General features: G+C 38.5%; 1 protein-coding gene across 8 annotated transcripts in view; it reads left to right on the top strand.

Annotated features, from left to right (window-relative positions):
- LOC129799945 (tubby-related protein 4) overlaps positions 1-13,587 on the top strand; it is a 65,136-nt gene that overhangs the window by 43,953 nt on the left and 7,596 nt on the right. For 5 of the 8 annotated variants that reach the window (XM_055844248.1, XM_055844249.1, XM_055844250.1 and 2 more), the window contains exons 3-6: positions 3,965-4,420; positions 7,888-8,556; positions 8,726-9,955; positions 10,628-11,050. In XM_055844248.1, the coding sequence (XP_055700223.1) occupies positions 3,965-4,420; positions 7,888-8,556; positions 8,726-9,955; positions 10,628-11,050 (2,778 nt within the window). The remainder of the gene's footprint in view (positions 1-3,964; positions 4,421-7,887; positions 8,557-8,725; positions 9,956-10,627; positions 11,051-13,587) is intronic. The other 3 variants (XM_055844253.1, XM_055844252.1, XM_055844254.1) reach the window with 1 other exon arrangement.

Genomic DNA, 13,587 nt, shown 5'->3' with positions numbered 1-13,587 from the left:
GATCAGACTCATCTTCTAAAATCACGAGGTCTAGTGAAATTACGGGGATTAGGTGACATCAGCGCCAGTGCTGAAAATAAAAACCTTCACTTTGGGTGTTTTTGGGTGCTTTTCGAAATGTCAATTGAATGAAAAAACATGGAATGTAATGGTACGCAATGTCGCAAAATATTAAAATGCATTAAGATTGGAGTAATGGAAAGGTCAGAGTGCTCCTTCCTGTACAAAAAATCCATTGATGTACTTAAGAAGTCTTTCAGCAATGAAAGTGTGGAGATTTAATAGAATTTTACGCTGAAAACGCTAATCATTGATCCTAAATCCTCAGTGTATGGTAGTTTGTTTGGGCTGATCCTCTACTGCCAAATTTTTCGAGCTGACTATTCTCAAGGATCGATCTGTATCTATTTTCGACAAAAGAGGCCAAATAAACTCAGGCTATATTAATAAGTATCTATAAGTATATTTAGCCTACAAAATTTGGCAGTAAAATATTAGGTTAAGCAAATTTATGCAAAGGACCTCTATTCGATGATCCTTACCCTCAGTCTAATACAGATAAACCTTTACTGCCAAATTTTCCAGGCTAAATATTTTCAAGGATCACCCTGAGTCTATTTGGGCCCTAAAGGCCTCTACACATTGACAGCAATTTTCATCAAAAATTGCATTTTTGACAGAATTTTGACGTTTCTGCCTACAGCACTGCAGCCAATTTCCTTCAAAAAAGCAATTTTTGACGAAAATTGTTCTCAATGTGTAGACACCTTAAGACGTCTTTCCTTAGGGCACGGTCCCATTGACTTTTGTGGGCACCATAACGCTTTTCGTTCTACAGACCGGTTGCTTATCTCTGCAGAGCCTTGTCATTTATAACTCTACAAGAGTTGATCTCCTATACGCTTGGAACAGGATGCCCCATGCTTGGGCGTTGGACCCCTATACGTCCTATAGTACTGGAGCACTATACGTGTTACTTTCTGTTTTTCTCCACGACATCTCTTCGTTAAGATTCTCGTGACTTCTGTCCCATCTGGCATTCGGCGAATATAGATCCCACTTCTCACGAATGGAGATCCCAGTCATCCTTAAGCACCATAGAAATAGAAGGTCAACATTAAGAAATCGGTTGCAGCACAGGAAGACGTACATTTAGCATTAAATCAATGCTAAATATACGTCTGTAACAATGTAAATGGTTCCCTACTTTGTTGATTTAGCATTAAGTACATTTTTGGAATACAAGTACTAAACGACCCTACCTCGCAAATTCCCAAACTCAGGTAGACTTTGAAATGGAACATAAGTTTCATTGGCTTACGGAAGCTTCGTATTTTACATTTCGTATTCTAGGATATTTTCATATTTCACTATTTCGTATTTTACATTCCGTCTGTCATACATTTTCTACAAAAATTGAACACTTCGTCTGCCATACATTTCACATAAGCATATCATCCAGTAAAATATTAAAATTCCAATTTTACAAGACCCAGGGCGCTATGGGCCTAGAATCTGAGTTTGAAGTAGAATTTCAAGCTCTAATTATCAGTATCACCTGTCAGTTTTGTGAAGTTATCAGTAGCGCCTACATATGTGTAAAAAACAAAATAGGAAAAATCGAAGATTCCCGATCCCGTTTCTTCAACCCTAAATCAATAATTAAAAACCATGATGTTCGACTTTAAACTCAGACCCAAGACACACAGCGTCCTTGATCTTGTAAAACTTCAAATTTATTATTTTACTGGTTGATATGATTATGTGAAATGTATGGCAGACGAAATGTTCGATTTTTGTAGAAAATGTATGAAAGATGAAATGTAAAATACGAAATATCTTAAAATACGAAGTTTCCGCAATACGATAAGTGCATTACGAACTTGTAAAATACGAAATGTAAAATACGAAGTCTCCAAATCCCGTTTAATCAATACTGATGGTCCACTTGGTGTCTTCCTCCAAAATGTCGTAAAAAGTCCCATTCACAACAATATAAGTAGGGTGTATTTAACGTAATTTTTAGATAATAAATTTATAAAGTAATAAAATGCTTTATGGCGAAAATTTAATAAGGAAGAGAAGTTGAGATACGTCTTCTTTGTAAGATATCCGTCGCTATTTCATTAAGAAACATGTTTAATTTTTAAATAGAATTTCGACCAAACTTTTACATCCTTCTTCTTCTCAAAAATGTTTCGTATGTCTATCCCACTCTTTCACACTCTTCTTCTTCCTTTAACCGTCACAACAAATTCAATTTAGTTTAATTCAATTTTGGGAATTTTGATTTCATGAAATTTTTCTGACCTTAAAGATGTACGGTGTACCAGAACTAGAGACATAGATAAATGCAATATGACTCTTGCTAATTCGGCTCTTTCAAGATCATGCTACTTTTTAATTCGGGCGACAGTTAAATTTGAAGAAAGTTTGTTGACATAATTTCAAGTTCGATTATTATTAATTGTATCGAGATATATTCATTACAAAGGTAATCATTTTACAATGTCCATATCCCGTGTTAGAAGAATCTGCTAGTCCGTTTGTAGACTCGCCCAGGAGCGCCTTCCCCGCATTGTGGATGCTTCTTCCATGCCCCCGGAGTTATTGGGCGTAGGCGGTGCATTATATTACGTTATCAACATATGAAAATTGTCTAAATTAGGCATTCAAATCTGCACCAGGCGGGACTCGAACTCACAACAGTAAGTCGAGCCAGGGAATCGATCCGCCCAAGAGCCAACGGTCTTGCCTATTGCGCCACTGATTCCCCAGTTAGATTATGATTATCGAATGAAGCAAATATGCTCAAATTTGCAATGCTTTGTCTCAGTTGTGATGTGATTTGGGATTATTGAGGGGCTTTCTTAAACTTAATATGAATATGCAGGTGAACAAAAAATCGTTGCATTTCACACCATTTTATGCCCGAATTTCTCTCTAATTCGGGTGACATTTCGGTCCTAAATGCCCGAATTTGAGAGAGTCTACTATGCATTTCTATATTTTCTTAGTGTTAGTTCTGCCCTCTAGCGGTGGACACAGGGTAACTATTGTTTATCAATAATAAGTAAATAAACAGAGCTTCTTAAGTGCATTTCTTAAGCTGCTTTCTTACGTGCATAGTACACTTATTCATGTATAATTCAACAATGTATACCAAGTATCATGGCACAGTATAATAAATTCAAATTCGAGTATTTCGAGAAGTCTATCCATTTTTTCACATGACTTGTATGCGCCACAAGCAATTTGCTATCGCACATCGGAATCAATTTGATTACCTTTGACGTGAAATGGATGAAAATTGAATGAAAGTGATAAAGGGGAAAGTTAGCTGCTTCTTTTCTGCTTCAGTTACAGTCAAATTCTGTTGCAGATTGACAGGAAAAGCCTCTCTCGATGATAAAGGGGGCGAGGCTAGTTGGATCAGGTAAATTGGGAAAAAAAAACTGAAAATCTCTTGAAAAAAAATTTTTTGGTTGTCTTTTCTCGCACCATCAAACCTTCTCTTTTAGCATATGTCGAAAGTGTTCCGGAGGAGTTTGTATAATGCCTCTTGAGATTTCTCTGCTCAATTCACTCCCTGAGGGTTCGCAAGAGCCTTCACAGAAAATCTTCCACGATTTAAAATAAGTGCTTCCCATATGTAAGGTGTGTTACCTTTTCACAAAAAAGAGAGGAATTTTAAATAACGAAACCAATTTACCTTTTCTCTTCGATTTATTTTCTTTTTTCGTCTTTGGGAATAATATCTAGAATTTGTACTGAGAGAAGCAATTCTGAATATTTGCTATGTGTACCTCTTTTCTATGCGTGGTGAAAATGTGAAAAAAAAGAAAAATGCGTCGATAAGCTATTGAAGGAGTAAAGGGACTTATGTGTGACTGAAAATAAACAAATTTCCTGATATTTCCTTCATACATTGAGTCTAAAAGATGATTCCCTGTATTTTGCGCAGGATGAAGGATGGAAACTGAACAGAACAAATTACTATCAGGAAGGATGGTTGGCTACGGGAAATATTCGTGGAATTGTGGGAGTAACATTTTCCACTTCGCACTGCAAGAAAAACATGGAGTTTCCTCTAAGGACAAATTACAACTTAAGAGGACATCGAGCTGAAGTGATCCTGGTGAAGTGGAATGAGCCATACCAGAAGCTGGCTTCATGTGACAGTTCGGGGATTATTTTTGTGTGGATTAAGTATGAGGGACGATGGTCGATTGAGTTGATAAATGATCGAAATACTCCAGTGACGCATTTTGCCTGGTCTCACGATGGACGGATGGCTCTGATTTGCTACCAAGATGGATTTGTCTTGGTGGGATCTGTTGCTGGACAGCGGTATTGGTCGTCAATGCTCAACCTCAATGCCACAATAACTTGTGGTATTTGGACACCTGATGATCAACAGGTATTTGTACAATTCTCTCTCATTAATTAGAAGTTATCTGAAGGGCCGTATCGAGGGGCAAAAAAAGCGAATTATTCCTGATTCTTTTTTTATAAGGGAATTTCTTTATCGAACCCAGACAACGCTTTTGCAAATATTATGAATATTCTGCGAATATTGTGAATATCGGGATTATCTTGAGAATATCGCGAATAGGGTAAGAGCTCATAATTTTGGACTGTTTCTAAATTTGGACATTTTAAAGGTAAAATTGGACACAAAAAATAAATTGATTAAAATTATGGATTTTTATTCCAATATTTGATGAATAATGAATTCTATCTAAAACTGTGGAAGACTTTTACACAAAATTCGATAAATTTCGAATATGATTTCAGTTAAATATGAGCACTAAAATAAACATCGAAACTTTTATATTTTTACCTTTCAAAATATGTTTTTTAATGAGTTAGCTCCTTGTCGTTCTAAATGATGTGCAAATTATGTTGAAATTAGAATGATAAGGGATCAACTTGCTTGAGTTAGTCCCTTGTTTCACAAAAATTTGAACGATAAATATATTTTGTGCCCCTTTACTTCAAACAAAATTATGCAAGTAATCGAAAAGGTTAGAATTTTGAAAAACTTTTCTAATAACGAAAGTTATATCATCTGAAAATTTATTAAATTGAATTTCTAAGTGCATTAGAATCTCAAAATCGCAAAAAAGTGAGTTGACCCCTTGTAATTTCCAAGGAGCGATATGGAAAGTTTCCGGGCGTCTTGTGACATTTTACGGATCCCTTACATGAACAGGAAGAGGACTTGGTAGGATTGGTTCTTGAAATGGAGAAATTGAGGCGAATTAGCTGTTCAAAACAAGGTGTCCACACTTACAAACAAGTTGTCCAAAATTTGAGTCAACTTCACCTCTACATATCAATTCATTTTTAAACGTATTAAGACTAATTTTAGTAAAAACAAAGACAATAAACAGCTTGCCAAGTTTCTAAACAAGCCTTCTGAAAAGAGGGTAACAAAAAATCAATTAGTATTGAAAATATCGCACTTCAAACTTGGAACATTGATGCTTATAACCAGACTATCCAAAATTATGAGCCCTTATCCTATTTTGGAAATTTTGCAAATATTTGGGAAAGATACTTCTGAAAGGGGTAATTCATTTCTGCGAACTCGAGTCAATTTGACCAGGGAACTCACGGGGAACCTGAGGTACTCATGCATTTTCAGGGAATTCTCGGGGAACCCGAAAGACCCATTTATTTTTCAGGAAACCAATACGTTTTTGAGAGAATCCGAAGAACCTGTATATCTTTTCAAGGAACTCTCAGGGAACCTCGGGAACTCATAAAATTTTTAGGGTAACCGGGGAACCCATATATCTCTTCAGGGAACTCTCATGGAACCCACATATTTTTCAGGGAACTCGGGGAACCCTTTCCTTTTTAGAGAACTCTAAGGGAACCCAGGAAACGCATTCATTTTCCAGGGGCTTATCTGGGATCCCCGGGGAACCCATACATTTTCAAGAGAACCCGGCGAACCCATTCATTTTTCAGGGAACTCTCGGGGTCCTCGGGGAAGCCATTCATTTTTCAGAGACCTCTCAGGGAACCCGTAGAACCCATACATTTTTCAGGGGCCTCTCAGGGATCACCGGGGAACCCATACATTTTCAAGAAAACCCGGGGAACCCATTCATTTTTCAGTGAACTCTTGTGGAACCCATTCATTTTTCAGGGACCTCTCAGGGATCCCCGGGGAACCCATTCATTTTTCAGGGAACTCTCGGGGTCTTCGGGGAACCCATTCATTTTTCAGGGAACTCTCGGGGTCCTCGGGGAACCCATTCATTTTTCAGGGACCTCTCAGGGAACCCGTGGAAGCCATTCATTTTTCTGGGACCTCTCAGGGATCCCCGGGGAACCCATTCATTTTTCAAGGAACTCTCGGGGTCCTCGGGGAAGCCATTCATTTTTCAGAGACCTCTCAGGGAACCCGTAGAACCCATACATTTTTCAGGGGCCTCTCAGGGATCACCGGGGAACCCATACATTTTCAAGAAAACCCGGGGAACCCATTCATTTTTCAGTGAACTCTTGTGGAACCTATTCATTTTTCAGGGACCTCTCAGGGATCACCGGGGAACCCATTCATTTTTCAGTGAACTCTTATGGAACCTATTCATTTTTCAGGGACCTCTCAGGGATCCCCGGGGAACCCATTCATTTTTCAGGGAACTCTCGGGGTCTTCGGGGAACCCATTCATTTTTCAGGGAACTCTCGGGGTCCTCAGGGAACCCATTCATTTTTCAGGGACCTCTCAGGGAACCCGTGGAAGCCATTCATTTTTCTGGGACCTCTCAGGGATCCCCGGGGAACCCATTCATTTTTCAAGGAACTCTCGGGGTCCTCGGGGAAGCCATTCATTTTTCAGAGACCTCTCAGGGAACCCGAGGAACCCATACATTTTTCAGGGACCTCTCAGGGATCGCCGGGGAACCCACACATTTTCAAGAGAACCCGGGGAACCCATTCAGTTTTCAGGGAACTCTCGGGGTCCTCGGGGAACCCATTTATTTTTCAGGGACCTCTCAGGGAACCCAGGAAACCCATTCATTTTCCAGGGACTTCTCAGGGATACCCGGGGAACCTATACATTTTTCAGAGAACCCGGGGAACCTATTCATTTTTCGGGGAGCTCTGGAAACCTGGGGAGCCCATATTTTTTAGAGAACCTGGGTAACCGGTATATCTTTTCAGAGAATTCTCGGGGTCCCCGGGGAAGTCATTCATTTTTCAGAGAACTCTCAGGGAACCCATTCATTTTTCAGGGACCTTTCAGGGATCCCCGGGAACCCCATTCATTTTTCAAGGAACTTTGGAAACCTGGGGAACCTGCATATTTTTCAGAGAACCCAGGGAATCCGTATATCTTTTCAGAGAACTCTCAGGGTTCCCGGAGAGACCATTTATTTTTCAGGGAACTCTCGGAAAACTCAGGGAAGCCATTCATTTTTCAGGGACCTTTCAGGAATCTCCGGGGACCCTATTCATTTTTCAGGGAACTCGAAGAACCTAGTATTTTTTCATGGAACTCTAGGAACTCATTTATTTCCAGGGACTCTAGCCACTCTTATTGCATATGGATCACCCCTTGTAATTTTGCGATTGTTGTGAAATTGTGATTATCGTGAGCGCGAATATTTGGGATTATTGTGAATATCGTGAATATTTTATGAATATTGCGAATATTTTGAGAATATTGTGAATGCTTTGGGATTATTGTGAAATTGTTAATGTCATGAATATTTCGAGTTAACAGAAAATGGATAAAGGGCAATTACAAAATAGTAATTTTATCCCAATAAAATGTTTCTTGCCCTTCTTGTACCACCCCGATTTCTTCCAAAACCGTCCCTCGATAGGCTATCATAGAAGTTATCACCTGATTCCTCTGTACACAGGTGTACTTTGCAACAACTCAGGGTCAGGTGATTGTGATGGATGTGCACGGAGCGATGGTGTCTCAAGTGCAACTGTGTGCCGATGTAGGAATCACAGGGATGTCATGGTCCTGTGAGAAGTTTAAGATGGAAGAGGGAGAAGATATTGAGCCGGGTGTCACGAATGCTTCCAAGAGATCTTTCGTACTGGCCGTTAGTTTTCAGAATGGCTATATCTATCTCATAAAATCCTTCGATGATGTCTCACCAATTCGTATCCGAACGGATTTACTGGGTATCGTGATGGAATGGAGCAATTCCAGGGAATTATTGGCTGTGGCGGGAACATGTCAGAATCTTTCGGAATTCCTAGATCCACCCACAACGCCTGTTTATGAGAATTTTGTAAAATTCTACACAGAATGTGGGACTTTGCTGTACACTGCACGCATTCCCAATAGCAGTAATCCCGTGAGTGCTCTAACATGGGGTCACAATGACAAGAGAATATTTATTGCCACGGGAAATCATGTGCATATTGCATGGGTGTCTAGGAAAATTGCATCTCTGCAGCTACTGTGTCGCCTTCAGATTCAGAGTAGTTTGCCATCTGAGGCTTTTCTGGCCAGACTTCCCCTTCCATCACGCATCAAATTGCTCATTGGAAATCTTTTTGCTCAAACAATTCGGGTGAGTTTCTTGTATTTCTGCTTTCAGGATTTGGTCTTTGTTGTTGGTGTTGTTGTTGTTGTTGTTGGGAGTCAAAGAAATAAAATGTGAAAGAAGGGAAAAGACACCAAAAGATTAAAATTCTTTGAGCGTGTCAATTGGATGATGAGACAAATCAATTACTTTTCAGTGCTGTGTTCCGGATGCAAAGTCCCTGAGGGAGTTTGTATCTCGTCCACCAGTCTGTTCTACACGACTGCACTGCACAATGATTCGTCACGATGACGATTCAAATTTGAGCTCAGGCACGTGCTATACACTCTACTTGGAGTATCTGGGTGGCCTTGTGCCCCTGCTCAAAGGGAAGAGAACTTCGAAGATTAGGCCGGAATTTGTGATTTTTGATCCACAGGTGGAAAATAGTTCGATTTTCTTCAGTTATTCCCCGGATAGTAAGAGTTCCTCTGGGTCGAGTCATTCGACTGGCGGAGGGACAACAACTGGACGTTCGGAGTCCTCTGACAGTGATTTAGATGATGGCTGTCGAGGTTCTCCGAGGCTCCAGCGAAGGCGGAAAATTCGATCAAAGAGAAAGCCCGCAAGTGCTCAAAATGGCTCTGACAAATCGGGTCAGAACCATGAGAGTGGGGAGGGAAGTGATGAATTAGCTTATGTTGATACCCTTCCGGAGGATATAAAGCTCGTGGAGGTGACATCGAATATCTGGGGGACAAAGTTCAAAATTCACGGCATTGCCAAGACAGTTCCGGCTAATTTGGGACAGGTGACGTACAAGACGTCCCTGTTGCATCTTCAGCCACGGCAAATGACCCTAGTGATAACGGAACTGAGGGATGACTTCCCTACAGGACCCGATCCCACATTCAATCCCAACATCTTCAGTGAAGATGAGGAAGAACAAACCCTGTATTCACCTCCTCCGGTTCCTCAGTCAAGGCGTCTCAAGGAAGGAGCTCCGCCAATTGCTCCCATGTCCCCAAGACCCAATAGATTCACCACAATCCTCAAAAATTATTCCCCGCGGGGAGATGTTCCAACTGTGGGAGCTGTGGGGGGTCCTGCACTGGCCAGAGCAGAGTCCTATGAGGAGGAGCTTCCCTATGCAGATTCATCGGATCCACCGAATCATCTGGCTGAGGGAAAAGTGTCTTCCACGGCAACTTCACGTCCTGGACCTAGCTATACAAATTTAGTAACACCCTATTCGCGGAGTTCCTCAAGTTCTGGCCAGTCCAGACATGCCATTTCTCCGCTGTGCTGTGAAGGATCTGTGCCAACGCTTCAGTCGCCCAAAAATGCCGTAGCTCCTAGTGACATTATTTTTGATCGTCCACCAGCCGCTCAGACAACCCTCATGAGCTACTCCAGCTCAACGGATTACTCCACAAATGTCCACCAGGTAGGAGGAGACAATTTTAAGACCTCTGCCCATAAATATTTTAGGCCACGCCCCTTTTTTATTATTATCTATATTTAAATAGGAAATACCAGATCGTATCACTGTCAAATTCCTCTTAGGTTTTTCAGGAAGGTAGAAATTGACCATATAAGTAAGCTCCGCCCACAAATTACTACAGACCACGCCCCTTCGGAAACGTAATCTTATATACTAAATAAAGACTTGAATTTTTAATACTTTATGGGGAAATTCTTGATCAAATCTCATCTAATTTCATTTGTATCCTAGTTTAGTTCCAACTCGACGTTCAGAAAACCCTGTTTGTCAAAAATACGCCACTCCCACTATATAAGTTTATTTTAGACACTTGGACAATTTATTGTTTGTTTTAAGGCAGGTCATCCATGGTAAATTTTTACAACTCCTTTAGAAGGTGGGGCTTAGTTTATAGTCTACCCCGTCTACCCTATAAATCTTTCCCCCCAAATTCAAAAGAATCTTTGGGCTTCCTCAGAAGATGTTGCAGCAATTTCCTCAATTAATGAGAAAATATTAAAATTTTGAACTTAAATGGTTTCTAATTTCTGAGGGAGGCGTGGCTTAAAATTGCTCATAAGAGGACCATTATCAAGAGGCTACAAAAAATAAATAAATAAAAACACTACAAATTAGAACTTTCACCAGGTGAAAAGTGCTCTGATAGCCGAATCTCCACGCACGAATTCCCACGTAAATCCCGTTCCACTGAATCTCAATCTCAATCTCGAGCGTCTAGAATCAAAGTCCAGCCAACAGAGAGATAGCAATAATTGTCGCTTTGGCCGGCGGAAAGATTTGCAGTTTATCGATGAAGAAGCCACTCCAAAGAACGATGCGTCAGCTCCATCGACTTCAACCATCCGAAGAACTCCTACAGTCCTCTCAATTGCTCCTGCAATCCCAGATGCCATGACCAGGAGCTGCAGTGTGGGATATTTGGATTCTGTGGATATGGTACCATCAGATTCAGCCCTTTTAATGCTGAGGAGGGATACACCGTACAAGAGATTGATCCTCGTGGATAGAAAACCAAAGAAGAATCGAAAGCATCATGATGTAAGTTGAAAATTCTTATATTGAAAATTTTCCTAAAGGGTAACTCATTACAGAAATAGAAAGCATTTGGCCGAGAAACGAAAAACATTTATAGAAATACGGGAATGTTTTTAGAAACACAAAGAAAATTTTAAAAATCACGAGACAGAAACAATTTTTAGAAGCGCGGTATTGTTTGAAGAAACAAAAATGCACTTTCAGAAACACAAAACCTTATTTAGGAACAAAAAATACTTTCAAGAAACACGAAAACATTTCTAGAAATGGGAAAACATATTTTATATATTCGAAAACTTTTCTGACAGCACGAAAACGCATTCAAAAAAATCTGAAATGCTTCTAGAAACGCGAAAACATTTTTAGACACACGGAAACATTTCCAAAAACGCTGAAGTTAGTTTAGAAATACAAAAACATGTTTTTTAGGATCACGGAAACCTCGCCAGAAACGTGAAGTCATTTTTAAAAACACGAAAACGTACCTAAAAAACACGAAAAAGTTTTTATTCACGCGGCAAAAACAATTTTAAGAACATGGAGACGTTTCTAGAAACACGGACATTTTAGAAATACTTAAGAAACATCCACGAACGACTTTGAATAAAAAAAATTGGCACAAGGGTGCAAAAGGAGAACACCCACTCCATATAATTAACTAAAAAAGGTAGTAACCCTTGCTCCAATCGACTTTTTTACAAAAAATTTAATCAATTTTTTGGTCAATTCGAATTCAATAACTTTTTTTTTGCAAAAGATTGCATAAGTTGCCATTTTTCACGCGCCAATTAAGCAATTTCCAGTGGTTATTTTTGCAATATTTTGCACCCTTTTGCAAATTATTTCTATCAGAGTACATATAGAAAGATTTCTAGAAATACTGAATCATTTCTAGCACTACGGAAATGTATCCAAGAAACGTGGAAATAATTCTATAAATGCGGAACCATTTTCAGAAACATGGATATTCATTCAATAAAAATGGAAACCGTTCGAGAAACGTAAAGATATTTACAGAGGCATGAAAACGCATCTAAACTTCACGAAACATTTTTATGAACGCATAAATATTATTTAGAAACATGAAAAAGTTTCTAGAAACACGATTTTTTTTAGAAACAAGGAATATTAAAAAGGAAAAAAAAAACAGAAATGGATTTAATAAACATGAAAACATTTCTTAGAAGCATAAACATAGTTTAATAACACAGAAACGTCTCAAACAAATTTTTCTAAAACACAAAAATTATAAACACAAATTAGTTCCTGGAAACGCATTCAAGTAACATAAAAAATTTTGTAAATATAAACACAAAGGCATTTTTAAAAATACGGAAAAATATCGAAGTCATACAAGTATTTCTAGAAAATTGAACGGAAACTCTGCTAGACACGAAAATGTTCTTAAAAAGCCACAGAAACGTGTCAAAGAAATATAAAAATATTTCTAAAAACGCTGCTAGAAACACGAAAAAGTTTCTAGTTTCTTGAAAACGCATTCAAAAAAACTTCATAACTTTTGTATAATGGCAAAAATATTTTTTGAAACTCGAAGAGAAAAGTACGAAAACACGAAAATGTTTTTAGAAAATCAGAAACATTTTTTAGAAACACAAAAAAGTTTCAAAAAAAATAAAAAAAAACCTCAAGAAACGCTGAAACGACAGAACACTATAACTTAGACGGGAACACTATATTTCCCATGTTTTTAAAAACGAAAAAGAAAAACTTCTAAAAACGCTGAAACATTCAGGATTTACAAAAATGTCACAGATTCAGAAATGCAATTTTATCGCGTTCTAGACGAAAAACGACGACAGAGCACTGTGTTCCTCATGTTTCTAGAAACGTTGCTAGAAAAAGTTTCTAGTTTTTTGAAAATGTATTCAAAAAAAACTTTATAACTTTTGTGCAATGGCAAACATATTTTTAGAAACTCGAAGAGAATGCACGAAAACACGGAAATGTTTTTAGAAAATTAGAAAGATGTTTTAGAAACACGAAAAAGTATCCAAAAAAATTTAAAAACTTCAAGAAACGCTGAAACATTCAGGATCTACAAAAATATGTCGCAGTTTCAGAGAAGCAATTTTTTCGTATTCTTAAACGGGAAAACGACGACAAAACACTATGTTCCTCATGTTTCTAAAAACGCTGCTAGAAACACGAAAAAGTCTCTATTTTTTGGAAACGCATTCAAAAAACCTTCATAACTTTTGTGCAATTGCAAAAATATTTTTTGAAACTCGAAGAGAATGCACGAAAACACAGAAATGTTTTTATAAATCAGAATCATTTTTTAAAAACACGAAAAAGTATTAAAAAAATTTAAAAACTTCAAGAAACGCTGAAACATTCAGGATCTACAAAAATATGTCACATACTCAGAAACGCAATTTTATCGCATTCTTAGACGGGAAACGGCGACAGAACGCTATGTTCCTCATGTATCTAGAAACGTTGCTAGAAACACAAAAAAGTGTATAGTTTCTTAAAAACCCCTTTAAAAAAAACTCTATAACTTTTGTGTAATGGCAAAA

The sequence above is a fragment of the Phlebotomus papatasi genome, chromosome 1 (assembly GCF_024763615.1).
Source record: "Phlebotomus papatasi isolate M1 chromosome 1, Ppap_2.1, whole genome shotgun sequence".
In the NCBI taxonomy this organism is placed as follows: Eukaryota; Metazoa; Arthropoda; class Insecta; order Diptera; family Psychodidae; genus Phlebotomus; species Phlebotomus papatasi.
The sequence above is the reverse complement of the archived record's forward strand: the minus strand, read 5'-3'. Positions and strand labels throughout refer to the sequence as shown.